The 15,662-nt window shown below is 32.6% G+C and overlaps 3 protein-coding genes across 3 annotated transcripts; 1 reads left to right on the top strand and 2 right to left on the bottom strand.

Annotated features, from left to right (window-relative positions):
- Positions 1 to 2,016: 2,016 nt before the first annotated feature.
- Positions 2,017 to 13,411, bottom strand: Pgant7 (N-acetylgalactosaminyltransferase 7). Its single transcript, XM_076396690.1, has 9 exons — positions 13,224 to 13,411; positions 12,932 to 13,134; positions 12,662 to 12,854; positions 12,265 to 12,606; positions 11,801 to 12,208; positions 11,541 to 11,742; positions 11,385 to 11,486; positions 3,253 to 3,438; positions 2,017 to 3,183 (listed from the first exon to the last, which is right to left on the bottom strand). Exons 2-9 carry the CDS (start codon positions 13,079 to 13,081, stop codon positions 3,006 to 3,008), a joined length of 1,761 nt encoding a protein of 586 aa, XP_076252805.1. The 5' UTR covers positions 13,082 to 13,134; positions 13,224 to 13,411; the 3' UTR covers positions 2,017 to 3,005.
- LOC143190670 (protein lifeguard 2-like) lies at positions 4,309 to 5,833 on the bottom strand. The gene is made up of 3 exons (XM_076395167.1): positions 5,498 to 5,833; positions 5,322 to 5,431; positions 4,309 to 5,266 (listed from the first exon to the last, which is right to left on the bottom strand). The coding sequence occupies exons 1-3, from the start codon at positions 5,715 to 5,717 to the stop codon at positions 4,430 to 4,432; spliced, it is 1,167 nt and encodes a 388-aa protein (XP_076251282.1). The 5' UTR covers positions 5,718 to 5,833; the 3' UTR covers positions 4,309 to 4,429.
- A 10-nt stretch (positions 13,412 to 13,421) lies between the features above and the next one.
- Positions 13,422 to 15,562, top strand: LOC143191516 (equilibrative nucleoside transporter 1). Its single transcript, XM_076396691.1, has 9 exons — positions 13,422 to 13,818; positions 13,873 to 14,036; positions 14,092 to 14,186; positions 14,239 to 14,289; positions 14,344 to 14,588; positions 14,644 to 14,848; positions 14,911 to 14,996; positions 15,053 to 15,249; positions 15,308 to 15,562. Exons 1-9 carry the CDS (start codon positions 13,615 to 13,617, stop codon positions 15,417 to 15,419), a joined length of 1,359 nt encoding a protein of 452 aa, XP_076252806.1. The 5' UTR covers positions 13,422 to 13,614; the 3' UTR covers positions 15,420 to 15,562.
- Positions 15,563 to 15,662: the final 100 nt, after the last annotated feature.

The raw sequence follows: 15,662 nt of genomic DNA, 5'->3' as shown, positions 1-15,662 counted from the left end.
TCTTTATCCTTCAGTCGTCTTAATTTCTCTTAATATTTTTTCCTAACGGCCTCCTTCCCAGGTGCATATGTGTAAGTAGTTGACTTTTTTGTAGCGACCTCGATTCATTATTTCTCTGAGAGGAGCTTACCTAAACGTATCTCTGCTGGTGATAAAATGAGCAATACCCTGAAATTTGGACGTCGAAAATTTCTTTGGTTTACTAAAGCTTGTAAAGAATGCCACAATACATTACAGTAGGTGCGTTTGAAATGAACATTGGTAGGCAAAGCTGTCATTATATTCTTATATCTGTTTATTCCAGGGTTGTTTAATCTCAAATCGCCTTTTATTTTACCAACTAACATTCTCATATCCGATTAATACTTATTTCGATCGATATCAGACTGTCTACCTGGTCGCTTCATTACTAATAAACTAATAAAATTCGAATATGAATCAATTCTTCGAAAGTGTGATTAGCCTTGATAATACAAAAAAATGCTAATAGAAGTGTCGACAAGACTGGTCGCGTGCATTTGTAAATTTCAGTTGTTTCCAGTTAAAGAGAATACAAATGTTCAAATATTTCGAATCATTAATCATCAATAAAACAATGGTATCTGCAGAATGTATAAATCAAATCGGTTAAACAAGAGTTTTACTTCAACTTCTGAAGGATTTTGACCAAAAGATCGCTTTCATCACAACTTCCATGTCGAACTTAACCTTCTGGACATCTCCCTGCTAGAATAGAACAGAGAAACTAACAAAACGGAAGCTCTCAAAAGCCAAGGATAGTAAAATTTAATAAGAATGTAAATATGGTCAACAGCATAATATAAAATATCTTACTCAATTTTTACACTATTCCCTTTCTCCAATACCGATATTGAACTTAAAAAGTGAAATAATTCCAATTATTATAGCCCTAGTTTCCTTATAAAAATCCAGAACATTACAATATCTTTACTAATTCGCCTATGCATAAATTAATTTAATCCAAATATTCAGGAAAGGAATTAATTATAATTCTTGTAACATCCGATTACTATCTCATCTGTCACCTACTCCATTAGCTATTCAAATATATAAGCCTTATAAAAAGCGTTATAAGCCTTTCTGTGATAACATATTAACCACCCTGTGAATTAATATTCTTTTGTAATGATTTTTATTTGGGACGCACTTTACCATTCGTTCCAGACAAGAGACAAGGACTCGACCTTTGGTTTGCTGTGACTCACGAATGTTTCTCTTTTAATATTCTGGTCGCGTGCTGTTATTTGTTAACGCTTTTTGTATATGTAGCTTTGATATGCACGTAATATTGCATTCCGAATAAATCCGCACTACTTTTAATGTGCTCTCTTCATCTAACTTATCTCACTTAGGCTACTGATGTTAGCCTTCAATCATATAAGAATTCCTGTCTCTAAAAAAACTAGAATACTCCACTAAAGAAGTAGATCTGTTACACATCTACTTGAAAAAATCAATCAAAACTTTAAAAAAAACATGTTCAGCGGAAAGGGTTATAAGGTATGACTACAAAACAAAATACAGATTCTGAATACTTATTTTAAATGAACACATTCATTTAATACTCATTGTGTAGGAATATACGACTTCATATTAATTTGTAATTACTCAAAATAGAGCAGCCTTATAGAAATTCATAGGAACTAGTTCATGATGCTTGTTACTTCTTTGTCAACCTCTGTCTGAAAACTTCAAATTATGATGTTCAAATTAATGAAAAACTAACATTGGGATAAAATTTATATGGTGCTAAATTAAGCAAATGATTCTTTTATTTTCTCAACAAGTTGAGCAAACTCGTCAAAATAGCAATTGAAATCTGTAGATATAAACTTAAGTCTCATCAATTATTTAACCATAATTAACTAATGGTAAAGAACAAAAATATTCCATAAAAAACATTATGTTTGTTATAGATACCATCACATATCAAAAGTGCGAAAATAAAGGATTCATTGGTACTGACCAAAGGGTGCCACTAAATAAAACGCAATATAATTTAAAAAATACATTAAGTAGAGATGATTTAATTTTTACATTTCCTTAACACTAACTTAAGTACCGACCGTTGATAATCATTCACCATAAAACACAAATTTTCTCATACAAAGTAAGTAGGAAACCAATACAAATATTGTAGATTAAAAATATTTCTCACTCTCATACATTCTTCATCGAGAAAGTTTACTCCATAATTTTTAATTGATAGTCTTTAACATGTTAAATATACTTAGTTATAAGAAGTTAAAAAGGGGTATCAAAAATGATATTTTATTTTTTATTAGGAATGTTCAAAAAACTATGTACCTTACGAAAAGTTACGACAAATTGTTTATGTTAAAAGTGTCTGTACATTAAGTTAGTCCCAGACCAAGTGCTCAATGTCGAAAGATTCATCCAAACTGGTTCAACATGCAACTTTTTGTCTCAACAAAAAATCTATATTTGTTGTAGTATTAAATACATATACAACAAATGCAAATATTTATTGAAATTCTTTCACTTAGTGTCAATTTGTTAAATAAAAAGTATCTTAAGTTGCAGGAAGTTGAGGAATATTACCCCAGTGTGGACATACCTTAAGTATATAACATATAAAATGAATTACAACTGTGTATGGTGAAACAAAGAAACACTATATGGAAAATGATTATAGACTTTCCTTTACTTTCAACCGAACTATGTATAAAAAATTGAAAGGCACTGGTACTTTTTATTAATCCAACAAGAAAGGAAGTCTTTATATTGCATGACACATAAGATTATTTGCGGGTCATCAAAGGATCAAAAAACACACCAGCATAAGGAATAAAATCTTAAAACTAGCTTATCACTTAATATGTACAAGTTTATTAGGCCTCGTTGTTGATTCTGGAATGGCTGATTCAACCAACAAAATATACAGACTTATATTTACAGTACTTGGCAACAATGTAGTGTATTGAAGTGGAATGGAAGATTCGTTTTTCTTATCAAAATAATTTTCACCATTTCGGTGCCAATTCTTTGAACAGCCATTGATGGTAGGCGTTGTTTAAATCACAGGGCATCAGCGACAACCGTGAAGTTTGCGGGTGGAGAGCCATGCACTTCTTGTGTACTCGATGCATCAAAGTATGGGTGTTTTCGTCGTAGAGCCATGGCCCATCAACTGTGCCCAATCTGTTACGAAAATAATGGTTAGTATTGAGCTTAATTATTTTACACATCATTATATAACTCGATACTAACCTGCAAAAAGCGAGTTTAATTCCTTGGGCGTCAGCCTCGATACACCTTTCACCAACCCCCAACTGACCCTTGGCGTTCAATCTGATCAGCTGGTTGTTTCCGTATCCATGACAATGTTGAAGGGCCATCAGCGATGGTGGTCCATGACCCAGGGTGTCCAGGCATTTACCATCGACCGCCATTGATCTGTGGATAACAATAAAACAATTCTCTATCAATATTTCGTCATTAAACATCCAATAACAGTGAAAGTAACAATAGATAAATATGGCAATTAAAAAAATAATTAATTTAGTTCTTATATAAAGTGATCAATCAATTCCGATTATTTCCCTTTCTCCAGGTAAAGAGACATATCATTTTTGTTGCTGTTGTGTTGACAAGCATATCGTCCTATAGATTTTCAACCACAATGCTTAATTTTTTGTTAACGCTTGAAATTTTTCACTTTTTATAATCTTTATTATATTATTACATTACATCTTAGACTGGGTTCGAAGCTTCGTTCGAGGTTGTAGTAAAGTTCTTCGAAGAACTTTGTTTTGGTAGCGATTTTTTATAAACGATGGATGAACCAATTTGCATTAATTTTATACAGGCTCTAGTACATCAAGAACAGATGAAAACGCAAAGTGAAAAAAAAATTAATGATCACCAAATGATGTTGCCAAATGAATGAGTTCAAGGTTTTTACGTCACTAAAATGCACGTGCTCACTCCTCATTGCTTGTTCGTATGTTTTTGACAAAAAAACAAAAATGTAATCATTCAAAAGTCAATAAATATCAATAAATTATTGAATAAAAAGTACCGGTTTTGAAAGCACACATGAGAGAGAACTTATATATGCATTAGATGTACTTTTTAATTAATTTATTTATTTACGATATTTACGGAGTACAATGAAAATTTTATTAAAAATAGAATTCTGTTAAATATCAATCTAAAATGAATTACAATTCAAAGGTAATGCAGCAACATTGGGTCATTTTTACTTCACAAATTTAGATGACCTGGGTTCACTATTTTACTGAACGAACTATACTAAAAATATCACTATTGGATGAGCTATTATCAATAATAACGGTTTTGAACATACCTCGTATATTTCAATAAATCTTAACCTAATACCATTAAAACCAAATAAAAGACTGTCTTGCTTATTTATCATTTATTATTAAGTACACGCATTTAACAATTCGAGCATATACATGAAAATCATCACCACGTCCACGTAGAGAGTCAAGGCAGCGAATATATATTCTTCCGGCGATATTTCGTGACGTCGTCCACCCAAGATGCACTGCATATCGTATAGTAGAAACAAAGAAAAAAGGGCGGTGGCTAGGCCGGAATAAACCAACCATAAGACGCGGGAATAAGTGAAGAGGAATACTATCATGATGACAATCCCAAAGACCAATAGAATAACGGACGCGAAGGAGAGGATGAACGACCATCGAGTGATGTCGAACCACGTCTGAAAAGCCAGTATGGTCACCAGAAGACAGATAGCCGCCGTGCATGCCAACGTCAACATGACGATCATGGTGGAATACACTACGGTAACGGTGGCGCAAATATACGACATTGCAATGGTAAACATCAGCAACAGGATGAAATTGAGAGGGAACGCCCGACGGACTCCCGCACAACACATCATCACGAAATACAACATCGTCCAGACGACGAACATAACCCAAAACATGGACCGGTTCGTCAGGACGAATAATCTGGTGGGTTCATGATTCATGACGAAGGTCACGAAACCCGCGGTAAAGAGCAACTGCAGGGCAAGCAGGAAGAACACTTTCCGAACGAAAGCCTGGCGTATCTCCACCAGAAGAAACGCGACCATGTAATCGGAACTGGGCGGGTCCCATGACCCCGCTTGGTTAGATTGCGGCTGCCGGAAAACCTGTATCTGATTAGGCGATTGGTGATAACCGCCTCTGGAATACGCAGGGGGTAAGGTCTCGTAAGGAGGTGGTGCTTCATTAGTAGCTGGTCCGGCCTAGAAATGATCAAAATCATTCCCATTGGTTTCCACAAGGATTCGCCAAATTTACCCGCTGAGCTCGTTCGTTGACGGTGTATAACGCCAATCCGGTAGTCGTGGTAGTTTTTTCCTTAAGACAGGCATCAACGGTGGCATAACTCTCGTCCTCTTCGACTAAGCCTTGTTCAAAACAAAATCACTAATGAGTTTCCCACTGTATCTAACAGACACCAAGGAAACTCTCACCTATGTTATTTCTTTGATCATTTCCGAAAAGGGAAAGGGATATAACGGAGTCGTCATCGTCTTCCTTCGTCGCCTGTTCAACGATGCCGATCCGAATTTCCGTTTTAACCGAATAACTTTTGGACGAGCTCGGCTGCTGAATTTCTATGACTTCATTGATTTGCTTGAGAGCGATTTGTCGAACATCGTTATCACTGGAGTTCTGATTAATTTCTGACATACCATACAATCATACAGATGACATGATATGACCTGTCACCTTGCTCATTTAGGTAAGAAAAGTAATTAAACTCAGTTTATGGTCATCGTTAACATCAAGGAAATAATTATCAGAAAATATAGTATTCGAAAACAAAACGTCAATTTTAAATATACCAAATATTAGTATAGTACCAAATATACTCATAAAGTAAATTGAAATCATTTCGTGACGTCCATTATCCAGATGACACTGCAATAAACTTTTCGAGCCGTTTCATTGATTTGTTTAAATTGTTATGTTTGATTGGTTAATTTAATTTTTATAGAGCCTTATATTTATTAGTCAATTAAACCCGTCATATACGTGTGTGTAAACTCTGTTTAAGAGCCAATCAAATGCTTGACAACAAAATATTTTCTTTATAGGTGTCTATAATGAAAATTTAAACTAACCGATCAAATGCCTCTAATAGCGATTATAGTACCATCTAGTTAATGGACGCTGCTAACCTTTTCTCCAGAGATCCCTATCGAGTTGTCTCTCTACTATGGCATTAGTTCGAAATTATCCCACATAATCGTTCTCAACAATAGGAAAATATAAGTTAAATCCAAAAACAACTCGGTAGACATGTTTTATTTTGCACAGATACGAAACGACAAATAAAATGAAACGATTGAAAGCAAGGTTTTAGCATAAATTTAGAATGCTATCTTCGACGTGCCATTACAGAAAGCTGTATCCATTTAAAAATCTGGATAAAAGCGATGAAAGTTTATTAATGAAATTCCTGAGACATAACAATATAACATTGATGCAACCGTCACTAAAGAATTGGATCTACGCAATGTTATTTCTTTCAAGATTTGGTATATTTTATGTTATTTACAATATTTTAGGTTTATATTTCTTAATAAATATACTCGATAAGACAGATATGATTGTAATTATTCAAAATTAAACATAAGCATTAGGTTAGAACCTATGAGGAGAGAATGAATACTAACTGTTTTGTAGATATGGTAAATGCATTAGATAGAATTCAGTGATTAATTTTATCATATAAATACAGTGATACCAAGATAACTTGCCAAGTAAAGAAGAACTAAACGTAGAAAGTAAATATGCTCTCGAATGAAAGTAAAATACGTTTTTCAGATATACAATTGTAAATTAAGTGGATTAGGCCTCCAGGGGGATAACACTACATAAAAACTGTACCTCATGGATGGTGTGGAAAAGAGTTCAATGTAAACAAAACAAATCTAACCTACAAACTATTATATCTGTGTTCTTAATTGTAGTTTTAAGTCCTTCGATAATATATGTAAAAGATGTACTATAATGTTAAAATAAATTATATTTGATAACATTTTTGATCAATTATTTTATTTAGATTAGAATTTTCTTGTATGTCAAAGCCAAACTGAACTAAAACTCAGAGTTGATGCGGCAACATTGTAATGTTTCGACGTCACAAATATCCACGACTCATCACTAAAAAAACTTTGAATTGACTAAGTGATACCTTAATAACTCATTTACATGTACAGAACATTAATTACTTTATTGTCACAACAGATGAAAATATTTGTACTATATATATATTATATATATATATATATATATATATATATATATATATATATATATATATATAAAACTGTATTTTTATTGTTAATAAATATGTATCGTTAAATTATATATTAAAGAAACTGTCGGAAACATATATATCTTATAACTAATCTGTCTTTACATCTCTTTATTTAATTTTCTATTTTTGCTGTATTGTTAAGATTCAGTATATTTAATTAACACCGTCAAGTGGATATATTATGCAAATACTCAACACTTAAAAACTTAATACATATATTGCTATTATAATTTAATCCAAGACCAAATAAAAATAAGTAAAATAATTAAATAAAACACATTTACAAGTGTTTTGATTTACCACTTTTGTAAGCCACTATAATTCGCAAAAAAAAAATAAAATTTTAACAAAACAGCTTTGGGAACTATGAAATCGACTATGGAATATTTAGTAACTGTTTTAACAACATTTAACAAATTTTTTTGACTCACAATCTCATCCATAACATTGTATATAAATCTGTGAAATTTACGAGTATGTATACTTATTAACTTAACTGTATACTTATTAACATATGCTTTTAAGTTTTGTTTATATTATAATGAAACGAATATTAGGCATAAGTAAAATAATATAACGGCTTTTAGGCGTCATTTATTAATGTGATTATAAATAATAATAATTTAGTAATTAATAATAATATACTTAGAAAAAAAATTTAAAGTTTAAATTTAGTTTTATAAAGACTGCCGATTTAAAAAGCAGGTTTTCAGGAAAAAACACTGCTTTAACCGTCCGGTCAATGATCGGGCACCAGGGTATCCATTTCAATCCGCAGTTATAATATAAATTAACTTCTCCTTAAAAAAATTATGGCCGTCTGGATACCCAAAATTGAAGTAATTTGACACCCATTTTTCGTGAAATTTTTTAACAATCAATTAATTAATAAAAGTTAATAACTATCAAACTATCAAATTGAACCGCAAGTTCAATATACAGGTACCCGGGTACCCACTAAGAACGACCGGTTTATACACACTTCAGAGACTGCTTATTAAAGTATTTAGTTAATTTGACTTTTAAATTGATAATAGACAATACAGTTTGTATTTTTTTTATTTAAATAATAATTAAACAATAATTCTTATTATAAACAATAACAAAAATAGTTAGTAAGAAATATATAACTCCGTTTTATTTTATTTTATTAATATCGTTTTCCATTCTTTTACTATTTATTTATTCACATTATTTTATTTATTATGATACAGTACCATATAAAAATTGAAGTACATTAAATTATATCGTACATCCTTCATATGTCGTGGTTGTAATACAGTGTTCGTCATAAATAGGGTTCTCACATACCGAACATATTTTTCTAGTTTTGCGACGTTTTTTAAATTCACTTTGGAGACATTCATAGCATACACACATTTTCCTCCCGGTTGAATCGAGCTGCGTCTGAGGTGTCAATGATACAGATAATATTCGCTGATGCGCATTCGGATTGATAGCTCGACCAAAAAGAGATTCAATCGCCACTTTCGTTGAGAAATGCCTTATAATTTGTGCATTATTAGAACGACTTTCAACGAATGGAGTACATAGTTCTCTGCCCAACTGCCAATAAAATAATCGTCGTTCATACGATTTTTTAACAATTTAATATTGTAAAAAAATGCTAGAAGCCACCTTTGAGTTGATCTTTTTGTAGTATATCTACCAAGAATTTTATCCATCGTGTCTACTCTAGTTTAGACCAGTTATAAAACTCAATAATTTCGGGTTTTTTCTTTGCACTATCACTAATTTTAACTTCATGATGCATTGATGATAGCATAATTACTACCTTGTTTTTTTTTGCACATAACTATGTAGGGCCACTTTTTCATGAAAGCCAAATACAGTGGATAATTCTAATCGCGTTTTTGATACAGCCATTCAAGGTGCCAACAATTTTCAAGTTCCAAGATAGTAAAAATTTTACCAGTGGAAGAGTAGTGAAGAAATTATCCATTGTAATGTTTCTACCGGATCCTCTATACGGTGCCACCAAGTCTTTGACAACTCTTTCACCAACGTTTTCCTCACGACCATCTTTCGATTTTCCAGTGTAATGCTGTCCAGTAAATCGATACAAATTTTCACCATCCCATATCCACCATACAATTCCATATTTAGCTGGCTTTGACGGAATATACTGAGTGAATCTAGTTCGACCTCGGAATGGATAAAGTTGCTCGTCAATTGTCTATTCTGTACGCTTATAATGTTTTGATAAATTACTATTCAACATTGTTCAAATGTGTCGTAATGGAGCAGCTTTATCATTCTCCAAGCGCTGAGCTCGAGTATTGGCATGAATAATATTCCAGAAGCGATTGATACTCATTGCTGCACGATACAATGGATATGAATACGGCTGCCACATTTCCCTTGCATTATCAGTATTGGAGTTATTAGCGCCAGAAGTTATTAAAATAGCCAAGAATGCATAAAATTCCTGTAGCTCGAGATTTTTCCACTGCAATTGTTTTTTCTCTGGATTTTTTTCATTATAATTTGCATATGTTGAAATTGCCTTTTTATTAGTATAGCGTATAATAATATCAGCCGTATATCGTACGACATGAGAAGGGGAAAGGGACATCTCAGGTACCTAAATATCGATTGGCTTGCTATTCCGCTATTGTTATTTTTATGAGGACTATAAACTGTGTCCCTATAGCTATTTCATATGCGACATAGCCAGTTTACACAGATTTTTTTTTGTTCAGTACATTAATGACTTGTACATCTTGCCACACTATGGTTTGGTACCCGTGTACCCGGTAATTGAACGAATGGTGAAAGTTTGGTTAGTGACCGGACGGTTAAAGTTTAAACTCGCACCAAAACGTTTCCTCCTATCATATGACATCATTAATACAGTTACAAAATAATGAACTTGGACGCAAAAGCATCAAAATGATTTATTTTGAGTATTAGCTATGAATTTTAAAGTGTATAGTGTGTACAAACGCAGATAAAAGGATTAAACAATCGGTTTTTTGATGGTTTAATCAGACATTGTTGAAGTTCCCCCATAACAAAAGGACGTTGTTCGCTCTAGTTGGTGTTCAAATTATCGTGGCATATCACTACATTTTCTAGTTGTATTTTATCAAATAAATTATCAATCTTGACATAAATAAGAAAATAAATACCTTTTACAAATCAATTTTAGATTTCGCACTAGATAAGAATAATATTTTTGAGGTTTTGTTGATTTTTGTCATTATCTCAATTCAAAAACTTATAAAAAATGATCTGCCACTCTGATTTTAAAATACAATACAAACGAAGTTCCGTTATCCGATAATTAAATAACGAATACTAATGAGCCTGGATACATTTCGATAAGAAGTGGATATAATTAAAAAATAACTACACTGTATATCGTAGCTACGTTGCAAATGAAACAATATTTGAAAATGCTCGTTGCTAAGCGTTTACGAATTATATAATTAACATTTGAAATATTCCGATAAATCTACAACAGGTAGTTATTTGGAACAAGTTTTTCCGAAATCTTGCCAATTCATTAATGATCCTAGATATCACCCCAAAAAATAAACACGGTTATATTTTGAAATAGTGATTTAAGACTGCTAGTTGTTTGTTTTAAATATATATTAGATTTATACGATGTCTTTGTTCCCATATATTATTAAAATACAATAAAAACACTCTAGATGGTGTCATATATTTGAAACAGTACGATTCGAGACTATTATTCCATTCCTTTTTTACAAATCAAAAGTGATATTAAAAAATTTAACTAAATCTATCCAGCCGCTTGCTAACTTAAGAATGACTGTTAACGAATGAAATTGTTATTACTACATTTTTAACTATCGAACCTTTCCGATGATTGGATAGTTTCCCACTCGCCAATGACAACCAAAAAATAAATATTAAAAAAATGAATGAACAAAATGAAGGGTGACTTTTTGTTCCCATAAATTTTAAGACCATGTGCTCTAGCTAGATTTAGGCCTGTCCAATACAGTTAAATCATCCCTCCTAATATGTATGGTACTTACCTTAGTTCGCCAAAATGTGTGTTAGCTGGTAATTCTGGATATTTATCCAAAACGTCATATGCCACGTTTTCCATGTACCATTCGAAACTTTTACATTGCAATCTAAAAGGAGTGACGATAACAACCGCGCTAATCATTTAAACAAAGAATTCTTGCCTGTCTTTGAGTGCCAACTGGTCAGTTATATCTCCCATATCCAGATATTTCGCCATTGGTTCCCGCGTATAGAAAAACGCCTTGTATTTAGAATCGAACCACGTCTCAATGACTCGCTTATAATTGATGGTTATAAGGGAACCCTTCTTTTTCTGGGCTAATTTACCGAAATTATAGGGCATGAAACTACGATACACGTGACCTAAGAAAATTCGAATAATTTTTAATTGATGTTTAAAAAAAAAGAATCAAAGACCTACCGACACGGGAACAAGGTACCCACTCGATACTGCCGCCGCACTGCCAAATCTTGAAGCTGAGCTCAAAATTCTCCCCACCCCATACCAGTAGACCAGGATCATAAGACCCAATTTCCAAGAAATATTTCCTGTCGATAGCGAATAAACCACCGGCGTGCGTTGGACTTTTATATGGTTCGCTGTTGTATTTGCGTTTGCGAAGTTCCCGCTGTGGCACCTCGTTCTCCTTGTATAACATACCCCATTCGAAGATGCCTCGGAAATGACGATCTTCCCCATACACCGGCCGATACTCGAAAGTTTTGTGATCTATACCATCAATAATAGGTACGGTCATTGTAGACCTGTCGCGGTATATCGGAGCCAAAAGTGGCGGCAACCAATTAGTGTTTACCTCACAATGAGCGTCTGGAAATAAAATAATTAGCATTAGACCAATAAGTAACAATAAATAAACCTCTCACCTAAATATACAATAACTTCTCCTACTGCCTCTACAGCTCCTCGTGATCTGGTGCGGATTAAACCCTCACGTTGTGTATTTCTGATCAAACGTACTTTGCCATCAAACTGCTCAATATATCTCTCTAAATCATATTTCAGATTGTCTTTGTCAGAGAAATCATCCACCAAGAGTATTTCCTTGAGTAGATAGTCAGGCGTTCGATTAAGTACACTGTGAACAGTACGTAACAGCACAGACCAACCCTCATTGTGAAATACAATAATTACACTGGTTGTGGGTAAGTCTTTCGGATAATCCCAATGTTTACATTCTTCTAATCGTGTATCAAGAATAGTTCGGTCTACAACAAACATACCTCAATAACCATCTACCACTGGTAAATATATAATTTGTACCTAAAGATATCTCATCTGAGCAAGCTACATTCATGCCATAATCTGATTCTGACTGGTCAGCATCATTCTGTTGATCTTGCCTCAAATGATGGGGCTGCCCTTTCTCTCCTGGACCATCTCTATCTTCAATTTCTTTTGGTTCAAAATTACCCAAGCCTGACACAAGTTTGGGAACATCCTTATGACCTCTTACCTTGAAATAAACATACAATAGAAATCGCAACACGCATAAAGTAGCGTGTGAACGCCGCTACTTGCTTTAATTATTACCTGTCTCAATCGACTTGCTATAGAATTATTTAAGCTATTTGAATCTTTATCATATGTGGCCAGAAGATACACAATAAATACTAGCACTACTAAACAAATTATTAGTCTGACTGTGCGAGTTCGTCTACTTAGGTATATAATGAAAGACATGTTATTGCATTAATTCTTCATTATTTTCTAACAAAAAGTTAATCTAATTTCACCTAAAATAGAAAAATAACATAATAAACTACATTGCTATATGTTTCAACAATTATATTATTATAAATTATACTACTTATATTATACCTACCAACTGCAAACAACTTAAGATTATAGTCATAAAATGTTAATCACCAAATTTAATTACACTAATCAAGAGCAGAACATTGCACACGTAAACAAACCGGGTTTACCTGGTTAATCCAGGTGACGTTTGAACCTAATGTCAAGTTTTACCACAGAACAATAACAAAAAGTGCCTAATGTCAAATAAGAATTATGTCAAAATGCAATGACAATCAGCTGTTTAGTTTCTAAACAAATTTATCAATAAGTTTTTTTATGTTTATTATCAGGACAATGTATTGCAGCTGCTTTTTAAATAATTTAAGCAATAACAAATAATTATATAAAATATGAAGGCCAACAAATAATTATTTCAGCAATAGTTTTGTCATTATTAGTAATATAATAAGATAAATATGTCCTCAATAAATACGGTTCCTTTGTTACAAGAAATCGACTCCGATAATGAGGAAGGTACCGAAAACTTATTGGTTGGGGATAATAGGCCCTTGTTCAAGCCAGTGGAACCTAGAGATAAATTTCACACAGTGTATTTGATATTCTATTTATTAGGTGTTGTGACTATTTTACCATGGAATTTCTATGTTACTGCAAATGATGTAGGTATTCTACAATTCACTATAGGAAGAACTTAATTTCTATTTATGTCATAGTACTGGATGTATAAGTTCAGGGATGTTCATAGCCAAAATCTGACAACAGCAAGTGAAGTAAAAAATAAGACACAACTACAAGCAGAATTTACTTCTTACATAAGTGTGGCATCAGCTGTTCCTAGCCTCTTGTTCTTGATATTAAATACAGCTATCAGTCACAGGTATAACTGACAAACAATATAATAATATTTATTTATATAGTAATTATCATTACAGAGTGTCTCTAAATAAAAGAATACTTGGATCTCTAATATTTATGCTAATTTTTATGATTCAAACTTTAGTTTTTGTAGTAATTGACACTGATCAATGTGAGTAATTGAGATATATTTTTTTAAATCTGTTTAATTGATGATCTTTTAGGGCAATATCTGTTTTTTGTTGTCACCCTTGTAACAATAGTTTTATTAAATGGTGAGTAGTGAAACACATTCACTGTTAAATAAATTGATAACACTGTTGTTTTAGTATGCAGTGCAATACTGTCTGGTAGTATTTTTGGTATTGTTGGAAATTTTTCTCCTGTATATATTACTGCTACCATAGGAGGGCAGGCTTTAGGTGGAATATTTGCTGCTATTGCAGAAATTATATCCCTAGCTATTGGAGCTTCCTCAACTCATAGTGCTCTGGTGTACTTTATAATAGGAAACATTACAATTGCATTTTCAATTGTTTGCTATGTTGTGCTGGTAAAAACAGTCTTCTTCAAAGTAATTTGTGTTCATTTTACATGACATGTTAATAAGCTAAATATATTAATTTTAGTATCATATTGAAGATAAATTCCTCTCTATATCTGACTTCAGCAGTTCCTCATCTGTACCATTAATATCTCACCAGATAATTGTGAAAAAGATTTGGGTGCATGGAGTATCCATGTTTTTAGTTTTTGCTATAACCCTGTCTGTTTATCCAGGAGTAACAGTACTTATTGACTCAGAAGGCAAAGGCCACGGTAACAAATGGAATGGTATGTAATGTATATTTTTATATAGTAACTAAATCTATGAGGTTAGTAATAATAATTTTTAGATGTTTTCTTTGTGCCCACCATTGCATATTTTTTGTTTAGTGTTGGTGATTATCTCGGGAGACTTTTAGCAGGAAAATGCCAGAAGGTAAGTGTTTCTTATATGATTAACAACATGCCTAACAGCCTGGCACCAATTTTCAGCCAAAAAATGAAAGTATTATTCTAATATTAAGTTTATCAAGATTTGTGTTCATTCCATTAATGATGCTATGCAATGCCAATCCTCGGCGTTATTGGGCAGTTGTATTTGACAGAGATTATCAATACATTATTATCCTTTTAATGTGCGCATTGAGCAATGGTTACTTAGCAAATCTCACAGCTATTTTAGCTCCTAGGTAAATATATAATATAAAGCAGTTTGTTTATATATGATCTTGTTTTTTATGTACATAGGAAAGTGGACAATTTCGAAAAGGAATCAGCATCGTCAATTATGACCGTCTTTATGGGTATTGGTCTCGCCGTCGGATCTGTTATTAGTTTATTTATGGTCAAACTTTTATAAGTTCATAAAGAAGATTCCATTAAGACCGCTATCATTGCCAGAATATACTTTATATTATACTTTTTATCAGTTTGTACTATACATGGCAATTATTACATATGTAATTATTGATGTATGTATTAAAGACTTAGATGTATATACAATTTTGTTTAATGTGATAATAGTTAATCTAAGTGAAAAATAGTAAATATAAACAAATAATGTAAATAATGAGCATTCAAAAATTCACCAAAATTAAACAAA

The sequence above is a fragment of the Rhynchophorus ferrugineus genome, unplaced genomic scaffold (genome assembly GCF_030347505.1).
Source record: "Rhynchophorus ferrugineus isolate W39M unplaced genomic scaffold, kcgeb_rfMv2 rfM2, whole genome shotgun sequence".
NCBI lineage: Eukaryota > Metazoa > Arthropoda > Insecta > Coleoptera > Curculionidae > Rhynchophorus > Rhynchophorus ferrugineus.
The sequence above is the reverse complement of the archived record's forward strand: the minus strand, read 5'-3'. Positions and strand labels throughout refer to the sequence as shown.

Coding starts and splice junctions, on each gene's coding strand:
- Pgant7 (XM_076396690.1), bottom strand. CDS start 13,081: ATGTCTTTCATTATATACCTAAGTAGACGAACTCGCACAGTCAGACTA. Junction 11,487..11,540: donor CAGTTGGCACTCAAAGACAG/GCAAGAATTCTT, acceptor CACTCCTTTTAG/ATTGCAATGTAAAAGTTTCG. Junction 3,439..11,384: donor ACACATTTTGGCGAACTAAG/GTAAGTACCATA, acceptor TGTTATCCACAG/ATCAATGGCGGTCGATGGTA.
- LOC143190670 (XM_076395167.1), bottom strand. CDS start 5,717: ATGTCAGAAATTAATCAGAACTCCAGTGATAACGATGTTCGACAAATC. Junction 5,432..5,497: donor TGATCAAAGAAATAACATAG/GTGAGAGTTTCC, acceptor GTTTTGAACAAG/GCTTAGTCGAAGAGGACGAG. Junction 5,267..5,321: donor TCAACGAACGAGCTCAGCGG/GTAAATTTGGCG, acceptor GATCATTTCTAG/GCCGGACCAGCTACTAATGA.
- LOC143191516 (XM_076396691.1), top strand. CDS start 13,615: ATGTCCTCAATAAATACGGTTCCTTTGTTACAAGAAATCGACTCCGAT. Junction 13,819..13,872: donor TCTATGTTACTGCAAATGAT/GTAGGTATTCTA, acceptor TTTATGTCATAG/TACTGGATGTATAAGTTCAG. Junction 14,589..14,643: donor TAAAAACAGTCTTCTTCAAA/GTAATTTGTGTT, acceptor TATTAATTTTAG/TATCATATTGAAGATAAATT.